At 42.5% G+C, this 16712-nt stretch overlaps 1 protein-coding gene across 1 annotated transcript in view; it reads right to left on the reverse strand.

The window, feature by feature from the left end:
- Nucleotides 1–16712, reverse strand: part of ARHGAP6 (Rho GTPase activating protein 6) — a 286203-nt gene that overhangs the window by 7208 nt on the left and 262283 nt on the right. Inside the window, 2 exon segments of the mRNA XM_027766368.1 lie at nucleotides 1661–1929; nucleotides 16183–16280. Coding sequence (XP_027622169.1) covers nucleotides 1661–1929; nucleotides 16183–16280 — 367 coding nt within the window.

The following is a 16712-nucleotide window of genomic DNA, read 5'->3' on the forward strand; positions in this document are numbered from 1 at the left end:
CAAAAAAAAAAAAAAAAAAAAGGACGGCAGCAGAGAAGATCTGCTATGTGAGTGGCCTTAAAGATGGAGGAAAGGGGTAATATCTTTACTGAACCAATATACAGTTTATTCAGGATGGGAAAATTCATTTGGTATATTGTAAAGATTTATAGTAATTGGATGTAAAACAAAATTAAATAAATAAATAATACAAAACCCCCTCCCCCAAGAAAAAAAGACGGAAGAAGGGGCCACAAGGCAAAGAGAACAGAAGCCTTGAGAAGCTGGAAAAGGCAGGGAACACATTGCTTCCTAGGACCTCAAGAAGGGATGGCAGCCCTGTGGGCCCATTTGACACTTCTGACTTCCAGAACCCTAAGATAACCCATTGGTATGTTGTTTTAGGCCACAGTAGTAATTCGCAGTAATTTGCTACAGAGGCAGTAGGAAACTAATACAAGGGTGACAGTGGCAACAGCCTCAGAGGAACAACAGCTCTGGTTTCTGTCCTGCCCGCAGGAGCACCCTGCAGTGGGCATCAACTGCCTCCTTACTGCATGGATTCCTTCATAAATGCCCCTAGGGTATCTATACGTATTTATGGCTTAGGGCATTAGATTAGGCTTTGTCACCATCTCATCAATCCTCATGACCACCCTATGAAGGGATCGTAACACTATTTATAGAAGCCAATGGCAACTGGGCGCCTGCGTATGTGTAGCAGTCCACGCGTGTCATTGCATTCCATTCCTAGAAGCTCTCCAAGAGCTCTCCTTCTGCATGAGGCCACTGGTGTACGGAGCAGTAAGAAACGCATGTGACGTTCCATAGCCAGGACCAGCGTGTGCTTCTTTTACACTAACTGCTGTGTTAAGGACTCTGCGTGGGGACCAGCAGATGGTGTAATGGTTATGTCTCTGGACTCACACGTAGTTAACCATGGTTCGAGTCCCGGATACAGCAGCTTAAAACTCTGGGCCCATGTGCGTGCATGACAAAGATCCCAAGAGGAGAAGGGATTGCAGTGTGGCCATAGCTCCTGGGGGGTGATTTCTCCCTCTCTGCCTTTCTGTCTCTCTGGCGAGCACACATGCTCTATAGCAAAAATCTCTCTTAAAAAGAAAAGGACTCTACATGGACCAGTCAGTAAAACCCAGTGAATTCCATGCTGTTATTACTCTCAGGTTTCACATCTGGAAGAAATGGGACTCTGACAAACTCAGTCACTAACTGGAGGTCCTACAGGTTTCTGACTCTAAGCCTCGTGCTCTTGTCACTGGGCACTAACATTATGTGGTCCTGGCACACTGTCTTATATAGGACATTCGACTTGGTCTCTACAAAAGTAACACCAGTAATCGGCTGACATCTTAGACTGGCAGCCAGAACAAATCATGATCTGGGATGCTGGAGGGAAGAAGAGCTGGGTAGGAATGTGAGTGACTCCTCTGGGCATGTCCCTGCACTTTAGAACCTATGAATCGGGGCCAGGCTCCAGGGACCCACCCCTACCCCCACCCCCCAGACAATGACTAGGCTCACCAGGCCCTCCTTGCCCCTATAGAAGGTATTCAGAAGGTACTCAGCGAAGCTTATTGAATGGAAACATCAAACAAGGGCAAGAGCAAGAGTAAGCCCACAGCACCCCTCCCCCGCTATGTGCAAGAGCAGTGCACGTTACCTTTCCCACGTCTTGGTCCAGGAGAACTTTCCCTTGACTTAGACGACGGCAAGTGGCCCACCAGCACATACTGCTCTGGCACTTTGGAAAGCTTCTCCGAGCCCCCCGGGACCACGTCCTCTTGCATAGCCAGCAGCGAGCGCTCAGACAGCACTGGGGAGTTGTTGTCATAAGGGGAGATGTCTCCGCTGGAGGCCTTGTTGGAGTCTGTGGAAGAGTGCCTCCCTCCCACGGAAAAGGAAACTTCTGACGGCAGCATGTCAGGGCTTCTGGCACAAGGAGAAAATTACACGCATGTGAGTGTGCAAACCAACAGTGGCCAGATTCAAACAATACAGCCATTACACAAATGACAGGAGGAGAATGATGGACACAGGGGCTGAAACAAAACCACCTTAAGAGTTGTGTTCCAAGACATCTACAATAAGGTGAAAGCGTTTTCACGAAATGACCAGCAGAGGGCAGTCAAACCCAACAGATGTAACAGGAAATGTCAGGCAGGGCGAAGGGCGCCAGGGCTGAACCTTGTTGCCTCATGGATGAATACCACTTTCCATTTTTAAATTAAAGCCCGATAGTCACAATCTATTAAGTATGGAAAAACTGGTAGATAACCTTTTTATCTTCCTCAATATCCTGAATTAAAATTAGCACAGATGAAACTGTGACTGACACTTAAAGTTCATTATGGTCTTGTGTGCAATTTTTCTTTTCTGTAAAATACACTGAGTGTTAAGTAAATCCATCCTTCCTGTGATGAAGCCAATGATGCTACTGGTGCCAGTAAGTGTTTCATATCAAAAATTATGGCTAATACGATAAATATATGATTTCCACTTGCAAACGTTGTATTTAAACACAACTAAAATTGATTCAGCAAGGCTCTACTGCTTTTACAAATTGGTATGACATGGCAATTAGCATAAAATTAGCATATTCATACGTGCATGAGTTGTCACAGCAACGGAAATAACGGTGAAAATGTAAGTGGAACATGAAAATGAGAACTGAACTTCAGGAACATGAAAAGAATGTTCAAAGTCTTACCTGGAAATATCTTTATTTTGTACCTTCCTCAAAACAGTGGCCCTGACAACATCTTAAAGGGAAATGATCACAGGTTGATTAAAAAGTTCCAGAACCTGCTTCTGTTATTTCCCCTCCTTTGCCTTTGTTTACTAGTCTTTCCTTTCTTTTGGTTTTTCTTTCTTTTTTTAAAGAATTATTTAACTTTATTTATTTATTTATTTATTTATTTATTTACTTACTTACTTACTTACTTACTTACTTACTTAATTTGACCAGAGAGGGACATAGTGAGGGGTAGGGGAAGTGAGAAAGCAAGCTGCCAGGTCCGGGACTTGAACCACGGTTGGTCATGTGGGAGTCCAGCGCCCTTAACCATCACACCACCTGCCAGCCCCTTGGTTTAATGTTTCAACAAAATCCTGTGGTCTTGAAGAAGGTAAACACATGCCAGAGCAATCCTTTCCTAACCTAACCTAACGGTTCTACGCAAGCAAAATGGAGAAAGTGCGCTCACAGGGGAATGTCACTTTGGCTCAGGCTTCCAGCAGGGCTTGGTATCCAGGGGAAAAACATCCCAGCGTCTGTGATAGGCTGCACCTATCACTGAGGGAGCCCCGGGGCTCCAGCGCTTTTGCCCAGGACATTTCCTACCCACATGGAATAAATAAGTCCCTTCCTTGGCTCTTCTTTGAACTGATATCAGATAATCTTATGGGAAGGAGCCAGAGGACAGCCGTGAGGACGATTTTCCAGACCTTTAGGCCTCCAGTGAATTAGAAGGAAAAATAAAAGGAACTTACTATTATTGCTGGAAAGTGTGTGTGTGTGCGTGCGCATGTGTGTGTGTGTGTGTGTGTGTGTGTGTGTGTGTAGGGGGGATATTGAAAGAGTTGCCCTAAGTTTAGCCAAGGGAATGCAAAACAAAAGGACACTTGTCAATTGTCATGGGGTGTGACTCCGGGTCAGGAAAGTTTATCATGAAAACAAGAAAAATTGAATGTGTTGGACTAGTAGCTAACACGGGACAGGGTTCGGCTCAGAGTCAGGGTTCTACATTACAACCAGGGCAGAAACGGTGTTACTGGGCCACTTTGATCTGTTTTCCCTATTCAGCTGACATTATTCCAGTCCTTAGTGAACACATCTTATGTCTACCAGCAAGAATAAGCCATGGTTTTAGACTAGCAATAGTGAGGGCAGAAAGCCTTATTTCGTGGGATGTTTTACAGGGTTACTCTATGAGCCAAAACAAAGCAACTGTCAGGATTACAAATGTTTTGTGTGTTTTTTGCCCTCTTACATTGGGAGGAATGTTTTGGAAAAGGCTACGTTTTAGCTCATGGACACCCCAACAATTCTGTCTCAACGTCTTGTTCAGCTGACTTACAAAACATACAGGAGAGAATAGAGTCAGTAAAATGGTGAAAGTTACAGATTCCACCAGGAGTTACATGCATAAAGAAAGATATCCCCACGGAAGCAATTCCTCTGAAGTCTTGGTATTAGGGGCATTTGGGTTTCTACCAAGTGCATAGGCTGTTTTTACCCTATGGAACTGTGAGTCATGTAATAAAGAGTAGTTTCTATATGTAATGACTGCTAGAAGGCTCAGGGCACTCGGGGATCTGCTCAAGCTGGTATATTGAAGCTTGAAGAATGCGTGTGATTTCCACACCCTGATTTAATCTCATCTTATCTCTTCCTATTGTTTTCCTTTCCTCAGCCTAGTAAATCACTTACTATGATATTGTTCCATTTCATGTGGCTTTTCAAGCTGCTTCAAAAATTGTTTTTGGACTGATGTACAGACAGGGAAATCATACCTACATCAATTGTTGGGGAATGCTAAAAAGGCAGTATGCTTTGTGAGAGCACTGGGTTTGGTGAAAACAAAATGAAATAAAACAAGGACAATCAAAAAACGACAAAATTATAAAAAATTGTTACACTATTTTTCCTTCATTTTCATAGCTAAGATTGGGTCTGATCAAGTTGAGGTAGATTTACCAGCAGGACTGGTTCCAGCATTTGAGGAGCCCAGAGCCAAATAAACATGCAGGGCCCCAGGTTTAAAAAAATTAAAAATTTGGGGGCTGGCAGGTGGCATGATGGTAAAAGGCATTGGATTCCCACATGACCAACTGGGGTTCATGTCCTGGACCTGGCAGCTTGCTTTGTCACTTTCCCTTTTTCTCTTTGTCTCTGCCTGGTCAAATTAAATAACAACAACAACAACAAATGGAATTAAATAAATAATTCCTTTTTTTTAAAAAAAAAGAAAAATTTCAAGATGGCAACTTTTGAGTGTGTAGCCGTCATCCAGCAAGTCAGCCTTGCCTGTCAAAATGGAAACTCTGGCATGGGGCCAGCAAGCACACTGTGTTTAAGAAGCCCTCCAGCTGGTTCTGATACATGGGCATGCATCCCTAATAACCAAACCTTCCTTCCTTCACTCAATCCATAAATGTGACAGTGGGCTACAAATCTGCTAAAAGCCAGATGAGAAGGGAAACCAGACATGGTGGCCAAAGCTGAAGTGTTGGCTGACCTGGGGGGTAAATGTGGTAGTCCCAACCTTATGGTGGCTGGAGCCACAGGTTGAGGGAGAAGAAAGGGTTTGCCCATCTCAGGCAACTCCTAGACCTCCTCCGTCTGCTGTGTGTGGGATCCAGACTACTGAATGCAGTTGGTCATGGATCAAAACATGTTGAGGTGAAAGGGGACAGGAGAGGTCAATCTGACTTTCTCTGATCTTCTGGAGCAGTCTCTGAAGTCAAATCACCAAAAGGGACACACCTGGGGCCCCACTCAGAGAGACACCAGGAAAGATGGCTAAGGCTCTTCTCTGGAGCCAAGTGTGGGCAAGGTGCCTCATAGGAGACACAGGCCCTGAACTTCCTTAGACTGGTGGGGGCCACTGCCAGGGACAAGGCCAGGGACCATCCGATGAGAGAAAATGTTTTCCTTTCATGCCCCCCAGTGTGTCCCAGTCATGGAAGGGAATACAGTATATATACACATGGTGAGCAGCTTAAAAAATACACTATGCACAATAGCCCCTTGACCTGGGAGAAGAGGGAAAGCTGATATTTATGCAGAGTTTATTACGCAGCATACATCATACTAAACTACAGTTATCAAATCCTTGTTCCTGGTCTCAGTAGTCTGGAAATGAGTGAAAGAAATGGAGTTGACTAAATAACATATCTTTCCAGCAGTGGAATAGTAAGAGTTGGGGTCCTTCTAAAATTTGTTAAATATTATAGTATTGGACATTGTTATAAATCAACAGTAAAATTCTACATTTTATACTTAGAGTTGATGGCCTTTTAAAATATTTATTTTCCTGTGTATCATTTTCTCAGTAGAAGTCAGAAGGTGGCCAAACTGGTCTATGATTCCATGTCCAAGAATTGTCTACTCACGTGAAAGCCCACCGATTAAAAAACAAAACAGAACAGAACAAAACAAGACTGTTTTATTCACTCTTCGGGACTTTCACAACATGGGCAGTTTTCAGAGATGGAAAAAAAACTTAGTGTCATTCCATTGCTTCATCATTGAATCTGTTAGAAGCAAACCCAGGATCAATACATGCACATTTCACATATGCACACACAAACACAACCCACACACATACATACACATATTCACCCACAAATATACATATACATAGGCATATGCACACACATAAGCACAAACACACACATATTCACACACAGATGCATATATGTACATCCATGCACACACATACATAGATCTACAGATGTATATTCACATACACACACATGCACCTATATGCACATATGCATACACACATGCACACATATACACCCACTTAGGCAATACAATTGGAAGCAAAGGCACAGAACAGAGGGAGAGAACAGGATTGCTGAGTGGAGGCTGGAGCTTGGAGAAATTTATGGGGACCTGGAAGCAAAATTATGTGGGCTTTTCAGAGCACATTTGTACCCAGGAGGAACATCATCACTACATGTCTATGCTTCCTGTGCCTGCCCAGTTTCTACTTCTAATACTTTCTACTGTAGTCCAAAGTTTCTGGAACATTTCTAATTCTACGGGAATTACTGTTTCCAGTAAAGGCATTTGTCAAGTGTATAACCCAATCAGGTAAAATCAATAAAGCACTGTAAGAGTTTTCATATAAAAAAATTACAAATCAGAAAACAATTGTGTGGGAGCAGAGGGTGTGAATAGTTACCCAGGTGTAATGCAGTGGAAACGTGGGTGCTAAAAGAAGATAAGAAAGGAAATTTCCCCAAGTCTGAAACCTAGAGATAAAAGTGAGAAAAGAAAGAAAAGCTACTGTTTGCGCTACAACTGTCAAAGAAGTGGCCAGCCAGAATCAGGACCCCTGAGGTTGGCTAAACCCGCCACCATCAGTCAGCGCTGGGGGCTCCCTCGGCATTACCTTCCTATGGACCAGCACCAAGTAGCAGCACCCTCTGATTCCTGAACACTGGTGGGCAAATGGGCCCAGGAGGAAGGTTTTTAGTGCTCTTCTTCAGGACACTCAGTGTTAAATCTAGTAAAACAAAACCCCCACTTTGGTTATCTCTGAAAAATGAGACAAGCAACCACAAATGTCTTCTCTCAGATTTGCCTCTAGGATAATCCAACTCTAAGAAGACAGTTTTTGAGTTCAGCATCCCATGTGAAGGCATTAAAATATTCACATAAAATTTATTCTCATAAAAGACTTGCTCTGCCCAGTGATTCACTAGGTGAGGCATAGTCTAAAGTTACGTAATGGCCTCTCCTTCTAGACTTGGATTTGAATGGATCAATGTTGGGCGGATGGATGCCAGTCAACATGGGTTTGCCTCCATGCATGGAGGGCTTCCTATTAGACCCCCAAACCCCAGGGCCATCCACAGCATGCATGGCCAGTCTCAGCTACCCAAACGAGTATGAGATGGGCATGGAGAGTGAACTGCATTCTCACCCTTGGCTGATCCCTCCAGGTCAGGGTGTAAACACGCTGGCAGGGCACTGTGGGCAGGCCTGCACTGCAGCTGGAAGTACAGAACTTGTTCTGTGGATAGATGGAAAACTCCGGTTCAATCACCGGATGTGGCTAGCTAAGTCCCTTGCTGAGCTACCCCAGCGGGAAACACCATGGAGATTTCAAATGTGCATTGACTTCATCCTTGGCTCAACTGTTCCACTGATAAACTCCAGTCCATTGGAACGCAAAGCTCATTACCATCTTGGGTGTTACTAATTGTACTGGGAAAGGAATCCACCGCCACAGCTCTGGATTTGTGGAGGATTTTCACATTAATCATGCTCATCACAAAGCTTCCATAATGCAGAATCCGAAGGGGGAAAAGCACTCATCCCAAAGAGTAGCTGACATGGATCTGAATTCCCCACCAGGTGATAAAGCCAGGACCCTGGACATCAGGCTTTGGTGAAATTTCAATCCTTGTTTTTAGTCCTTATAAATTCCCTCCTAATCGCCTGACATGTGAAGTACTTATGGCGGGTAAAGATAAATTAATGCTGTCTTTGTTCGTTTTACTTACAGTCTGCCTGATAAAATATCTTCAAATTAATATTTTGCAAATTTCTAAGGAAGCTGTGAATCACAAGAAAGGTGTCAGAAGAAAGGGGTGATGTGACAAATACCTCCCATCCTGATGTGCCTTTTCATAGAAGACATGCTCACACTTTTGGAATTTTTCATTACAGAATTCCCTATTCTGCATAAGTTTTCCTAAAACTAGTTAAAAAAGGCTTTCTTAAGTGGAGTGAGTTATGGGTGGCTGGGAGAGAAGGGTGGTTAATGCTTCAGAATTCCCAGGGTAATGGAATGAAATGACAGTCAAGGCCACCAGTTCCTGCCTGTCAATAAGACTCTTGGCTGTTACAGTTAAGTCAATTCTTCGCTGTTTACTAAAGTCAGACTTATATCAGAAACTTTCCTGAAATCCTTTCTGATTTACCAAATTCTAGTTAAAGGAAGACAGAAATGATAGTCCATCTCATCACACTCCATGGATTTGGAGAAGGAGACGTTTGTAATGTTGATCTTTGAAAGATTAAATCATCTGGTCCAGTTGTGGTAGTGCACACTGGACGCTGCTGTTCGGCAGGCCAAGGCCATGTGGGAGACCTGAGTTCGATTCCTGACCACCCTAAAAGTTAGGCAGAGTGCACACCTATGGTCCCAGCTACCTGGGAGGCTAAGGCAAAAGCGTCATGACATAGTGAGACCCTGTCTAAAACGACACCACACACACACACACACACACACACACACACACACACACAATTATTTATTAAGTAAAAGCATAAGTATACTCCCAAGAGATAGGAGTGGTCCCAAGCAGGGGGTGGTGGGGGCTGGGAATGAGAAAGGCTCAAGGTCAAGGGCCCCAACAATTACATTCTGCGAGGTTTCTAATTTAAAAAATCTACATCATGTCAATTAATCACTGATATTTATTTTATAAGTTAAATGTGATACCTTTAAATTAAATGAAAGACTAACGAAGACTAACGCTGCCCCAGAATGGAGAAGGTGGACTTATCATTCAATGGAATGAATTTCCAGCTCAACAAAACAATGATTTTCCATCTATATGTATCTCCTCCCCAAGCACAGTAAAATTGTTTTGTTTTCAGCTTATTTCCAGAATCTAGTTGGAAGATGCTCTACTTAGTTTTGTTCAATCAATATATTCCTGGGGAGCCTATGAGGCTTGATGGAATTAAGAGCAAATCTTTCTTAGACATTTTCTTGAGGCTATATTCAAAATGGCAAGCACCGTTCCTGGGACTAGTTACCACACCAGACAGTCGAGCTCTGCTGAGCTCTCCTGAGCTCGGGACTTAACAGAGGATTTTCACATGAATCTGCTCTGTCCTGTGAAGATCCCTATACCGAATTCTAGGGGCCTGAAGGTACCTCAGTAAAAAAAGAAAACTGGGGACCAGCAGTTAGCGTAATGGCTATGTCGCTGGACTCCCACGTAGTCGACCGCGGTTTGTATCCCAGACCCGGTGGCTTAAAACTCACGCCGGGCGCGTGTGCATGCATGCCCAAGATCCCGAGAGGAGAATGGAGGAGAAGGGATTGCGGCGTGGCCATCCCCCCTGGGGGGTGATTTCTCGCTTTCTGTCTCTGTCTCTGTCTGTCCAGCAAGCACACAAGCCCTATAGTGAAAACCTCTCAAAACCAAACCAAAACAAACAAACAAAAAGAAAACAAAAACAAACTGTGCATTCCTATCCATATATGGTTTAAGTATAATTAATTTTTCCCCCAGAATATTAAAGCAGTCAAAAAATAGGTACATTAGAACTTACAATATTATATCAAGTTTAACTGCTTTATTGATGCCCCAAACAGGATTTCATTATTATTTTACTTCAGGTTAATTTGATTAAAAGTTATGTAAGATTGCCATTTGGTCAAGAAAAATTGTCAAACATAGCAGTTTTCTTGGTGGAAAATGAGATTAGTAGGTTGTGAAAATATGACGGAGGAGTTGCTCCCATTTAAACCAGGGGTACATATTTTAACCTTTGCTGTAGGTTCTAGTATGGCGAAGCATGGCACTGACTTTTTTTTTTTTAAGATAATTATTTATTTAATATTGTTTATTTATGTATTTTTTAAATTTAACCAGAGAGAAACAGAGAGGGAGAAAGAGAAAGTGAGAAAGTGAGCTGCCAGGCCCGGTCTGGGACTTGAACTGTGATCAGCCATGTGAGAGTACAACACCCTAGCTACCATACCACCTGTTGGCCCGGCATATTTTTCAAATGTTGATATTTTATTCATCATAGATTTTTGGCATTAACTTTGACTTAAAAAAAAAAAACAACATTACCTTACAATACACAGGCACAGTGGTAATGTAACACTCTGAGAAGCTAATCCACATGGGAAGATTCCAGGTTCACTTCTGGAGACCGCCCTGATTTTACTGGGCATATGGGTGCCCATGATCTGGGACTGGCTAGAGGTGGATCATGGTGTGGGGACACTATTGGGGATGCCTGTCTCTCTCTTTTTATCCCTCTCACTCATGGAAGAAATAAACTTAAATAATAGGTTTTAATTAACTTTCTTAATAAATTTTCTTTCCTTCTTCCTTTCTTTCATAAGACAGGAGGGAGGCACGTGCCCAAGACAGGGCCCCATAGCTGTGATCTACCTCCAGCCCTCCAGCCAGCCAGGCATGTTCAGGCTTACTGGGCATCCAGACTGGGGGTCTAAACCCAGGCCATCCCACTTGGCTGCATATTGTGCAGGGGCACCCCACCACCTGCGTTGCTGAGGCTGGGCCAATATGCTTCATTTAGATGGCCGAGTTTTCTGGCACCCCTTTAGATCCTTAAGTGAGGGCCTTGCTTTCCTCCTCTAAGCCCAGCCTTGCTGTGATACCTTGTTCTGTTGCAAATGCCCACACTCAGCACCCATTTCCTTCTGGTCTCACCTGCCCCCCATTTTCTCACATCCCTGGACCCAAGGCAAGGGATCTATTTTAAGTATCTCTGAAGAAAACAGATACAATAACTATACCAGTTTAAAAACTGGGAATCTTGTATTCTTAGTAGTAAAAATCTCTTCTAATATCCCTTTGGTTGAAGCCAAACATTTAAGTAGACAGCGCAAGAAAAAATATTGAATAATTCTTTTATTCCACCAATTCTGATGTTGAATAAAGAAGAGAAAAACTCAAATCCAAACAAAACATGAAGTTCCCGAATATCACTTAATGTTTGCTCTTTCAAACCAGAAATTATGATAAATATTTTCTTGGTTTCTACACTTTGAAGACTTGTGTTTTTCCCCCTCCAAATAAAACCGTGTGCAGTTCCCACTCAGCCTCACGGGAATCTAAGGCCTCATTTAGATTTGTGAACTGGTGGCAAAAAACAGTTTTAGCAAAAAACCCAAAGGGTTGGAAGCAAATAACGGGCTTTGCTTTTAGACATACTGCCACAACTTAAAGCGGATGCATTCTTCTGTGTGCTTCTTCCACACTACCTGGGAGGTTACCGGCTCACGGGAACCCAGGTAGAATCTAGTGCTTCCTGTGTCTTTGGTAAGTAGGTATAAATAAACACAGTGGTGAAATCTGAAGAAACTTGATAGTAATCAACATTTATTAAGCATTTATTATAAACTGGATACTATAAGGCCACAACAACTGTAGAAAGTTGGTGCTCCTTTTATTTCTAGTTTACAGATGAGAAAACTGAAAACAGAGATGAACTAACTTACCGAAGTGGACACAACTAATAGTAGTGGAACCAGAACGCAAGCTCCGGCGATCTGGCTCTGGGCCTGAGGCTGGCCACCAGGGTGCTGAACTACACAAGCATGTGTCATTGAGGGGTAATGAACAGGCCAGTGTGGTCAGCACCATCTGGCCATTTGAGGCACTGTAATTTACCATCACTATAATCTACCATCACAGCAATCCACTGTCACTGCAATCCATCACCACTGCTTTTTCACTCAAAGGTGGCCCCTCAGCCGCCACTTAAGGCTCTTCCCTCAGTGCTGGTCAGCCTCTCCATTGTGCCCCCATCAGCCAGCAGACTGACTGTCATGACCAAGCCCTGGTTCAACCCCAAACACAAGGCTTGTTTACATCCTACTCATCTTTAGGTTCACTGCAAATCCCTCCTCTTCTCAGAAGCCATTCCCCAGCCTGCAAGTCACATTTCCTTCCCTTATCCAAACTCCAAGTGGATTTACAGTCTGGAGCATTGGTTCCCTTCCTTTGTCAACATAAAGACACTTCATTTTTTTAAAAAAATTAATTTACCTTAATTACTTTAAAATTTCTTCCATGAGAGAGGAAAAGTGAGACAGAGACAGATAAACAGATAAACATAGGTACCACTGACAGGGTCCCATCATGCCACAGTCCTCCTGCCAGACAGGATCAGGGTGCACACAGTCATACCTAGTGTGTTCAGGTTGACCCAGGATCTGGACCTGGGCATACCGTGTGGCTTCAGCACTGTGCAGTAGCAGTCTACTACTACTACCTACACCACCATGGCTGAGATACAAATACACCATTGTAATGTCAAAAATCACCTACCTCAAGTACCTGTGTGATAGTAAATAAGTAATGTCCAGTTAGGTGGATCAAAGCCACAGGTTCTTAGCCCTGGCTGCTTATTAGAATCAGGTGAAGACCTGTTAGAAATCCCAACATCCTGACTTCAGCCCAGAACTACTTGGTCAGAACTTCTGAGGGGTGGCCCAGGCTTAGTTGTTCTTTAGGCCCCCCAGGAGACTTGAATGGGCAGGGGAGTCTGAGACCCACTGGTCTAACACCTATCATTTTACATTCTGAAACATACTTATGAATAGGTCTCCTATTATTTTTCTCTTGTAGGCATCCTCCAGCAAGTCTGAAAGGTCTTAAAGGCAACAATATGCTTTGATATTTTAAGTTTTCTCAACTCAAAGTGTGGATCATGGACTGGCAAGAGTAGTGTCACTTGGAAAATTATTGGAAATTCCGATTATCAGGCCATGTCCCCTAGTCTTACTGATTCAGAAAGAGGATTTAACAAAATCTATTGATTTCCATGCACAGTAAAATTTGGGAAGCACTTCTTTTTTTGGGGGGGAGGGAGGAGAGGTCTTTTGCTATAGGGCATGTGCACTCGCCAGAAAGACAGAGAGAAACAGAGAGACAGAAAGCAAGAAATCACCCCCCAGGGGGGATGGCGATGCCGCAATCCCTTCTCCTCCATTCTCCTCTTGGGATCTTGGGCACGCATGCACACATGCCCGGTGTGAGTTTTAAGCTGCCGGGTCTGGGACTCGAACCGCGGTCGACTACATGGGAGTCCAGCGACATAGCCATTATGCTAACTGCTGGTCCTAGGAAGCACTTCTTTAAGCTACAAACCACCTATAGTTCCAGAGGCAGTACTCTCAGGTCTCAAAGGGTGACCAAAAATAAATAATTTATTAATGTATTCATTCTTACTTTATGATATCACTATCAGCTTTCTGGGTTTTTCTTTGACTTATAGGTAGAGGAAAACAAAAAACTCCCACTCTCTTCTACCCCTTACTAAGTCTTCCCCAAATGTTTTCTGTTCTCTGATAATGTTATTCCTTAATACCCATAGAGCTCCCATGAGCTCACTTCCCTTTCCTTGAAGCCCTGGAAGTCACCCAAGATTTTTGTTTAGGATAGTGGACCTAGACCATTCAATCCTACTTCTTACTCTTACCAGAACAGGGAACAGAAGAGCCTGGATAAGTCTCAAATAAGATTAATATGTGTACTTCTTTGTGTAATAGTGAAAGAAAGGTTCACTTCTTACCTTGGCATTATAGTCAAAGAACATACATTATAGTTAAAGATGCTTCTTAATTTCCAACGTGATTACATTCCCCAAAATCCATTGTAAGTTGAAAATACCATAAGTTGAAAATGCATTTAATACACCCAACCTGCCAAATATCATAGCACAGCATAGCATACCTTAAACATGCTCAGAACACTTTCTAGTGGGGCAAAATCATCTAACACAAAGTCACTCTTATAATAACATGCTGAATACCTCATGTAATTTATTGACTGTGGTACTGAAAATTAAAAACCAAATGGTTGTATGAAATTTAAAGTGTGGTTTCTATTGAATGTGTATTACTTTCACATAATTGTAAAGAAAAAAAATCATTTGAATTGAACCATCATCACGAGTCAGGGACTGTTTGGATTTGGGACCACATAAACATAACTTACACATTACTCTTTAAAGTACAATCGATTTGTCTTTCCAATAATGCCCCACGAAAGCAGAAATTTGGCCAGTCCAAACCAGTGGTGTTGTAAGTGTGTATTTTCTAGCTTTTCCACAGTGCACCACTGGTGTTTTAAATGCAGCTTAAGGGGAGATTCATAAGGGAAGAAAATAAGTGAGTTTGTTAAATTCTGGTGGTATATGATCTGTTGGGAAGAAAGGCCATTTGTTAGCTTAAATTAGAACTTACACCTTGACAAGAGTTATAAATCTAAGAAAAATCTAAGTGTAAGCCCAATTGTTTGATATGGAATACAAGAGCATGAAATACCAACCTATTTGTAAAATTTGAAAATATTTTTGTTTACTTATGGCTCTTGGGACTTGAATCCAGGCAGAATGTCTTACTTGAAATAGTACTGGGCCTAACAATGATTGGCACAGACATAGGTTTTTACAAATGCATTAGAAAGCATGATCTAATTAAAAGGACATCCCTGCTCAGCTGGAAATGGAGTGAAGTGGAATTTAACAGTGCTATCGATGTAACAACCTATGAAAGAAGGGAGGTGAAAAAAAAGGAATTCATTGTCACCAAATTTTCAAAGTAATAAATATATTTAAATATCCAAATAATTATAAATGAAAATTAATTCATCAAAGTCAACATCGGTAGATAGGAATAACTCAGCATGTGTCATTGTTTCTAAGATATGATTGAATAAGACATACCATTATTTTATATATGACTAAGAAAGAGAAAATGTTATGAATTAAATTAGGACATGCTGTTGATTGTAAGGTTAAATTCGATTTCAAAGATGAAAAAGCACAGGGAAAATGTGTCTTAACTTTAGTAGATTAAATGTATAGCACAAATGACACTTTTATAACAGAAGAGCACCAACTTTTCCTGTCAGAAATTTACGATTCGGTGTCATGGTGGTGATATTGCTCCTGGTTAATTGTAAAATATTATCCCATTAATAATATTATTCCATTGATTTTGCTGAATGCTCAATGCCTTCATAAACTCTGCCTCTGTAGCAAAGGTTAGGATTAACTGTAAAATTTAGCTAATGCAAAAATGCATTGTTCTTCCTTTGGAAGAAAAAATGGTGGCAAACCATAGCCTACGGCATGCTTTGCATTTGACTCACTGCAAACATGGGTGCTTGTGGAAGCCAGCGTGCACTGTATGAATAGAAGACTAGCTCTAAAGGATGGAGCGATAAGAGTGTGCACATCTTTACTTTGAGATGGGCACATCTGCCTCAGCTAAGGCCTGTCTCCGGGCGTGGTGAGGTGTCACTCCCGCTGGTCAAGCTGCATAGGTAAGACACATCCAGACACAGCCAGAGGGGCCCCCTAAGCAGTTATCAGGATTTGTCTGTAGTAGAATCACTGATGTGCATCATAGTCACTTGAGCATCTTGTCAGTGATTCGGAACATTTTCCTCCAGTAAACACAGACAGACCTCAAGGGGCTAGAGAAAGCTGAAAATGAAACAGAAAAATCTTGTAAAGTAATTTCAAGTTTGATAAGTGGATTGGTAAGACAGAAACAAAGACGGAAGCATTTTCTGGTAAGGTAGACTGGTCAGAGTTGCCAGAAGGTTGCCAAAATTCCACTTCAGTTCACCCTGTGTGGAGTTATGTCAATCTTTCTAATTCTTTGGAAACAGTAACCCTCAACAAGACTTTATAAGATGGAAAACTGGCATACTTACGATGATTGGGAAGCCTTTCTTCTGAGTAAGTAGTCCACGACATCGGGGTCAGTCTCCAACAGGCTGATCAGGACTTCGTTCTGGAGATCTGGGGGAACCTAGAGGGGCCAGATGTTGAGGCATAAATAAAATCATTCCAGAAAGAGAAAAAGTATGATCACTGGCAACTTTACCAGAGTATAAGACAGAGCCTTAGAAGTCATGAGATAATAGAGTGATCTGCTGGTTAAAAGCAAACCTACACTGGGAACCAGCAGTTAGCATAATGGCCATGTCGCTGGACTCTCATGTAGTCGACCGCGGTTCAAGTCCCGGACCTGGTAGCTTAAAACTCACACTGGGCACGCGTGCCCAAGATCCCGAGAGGAGAATGGAGGAGAAGGGATTGTGGCATGACCATCCTTCCCGGGGGGTGATTTCTCGCTTTCTGTCTGTATGTCTCTCTCTGTCTGTCTGGAGAGCGCACGTGCCCTATAGCAATAAAACTTCTCCAAAAAAAAAAAAAAAAACAAAACCTAAACCAATCGGTA

The sequence above is a fragment of the Tupaia chinensis genome, unplaced genomic scaffold (assembly GCF_000334495.1).
Source record: "Tupaia chinensis unplaced genomic scaffold, TupChi_1.0 Scaffold142808_1, whole genome shotgun sequence".
Classification (NCBI taxonomy): Eukaryota; Metazoa; Chordata; class Mammalia; order Scandentia; family Tupaiidae; genus Tupaia; species Tupaia belangeri.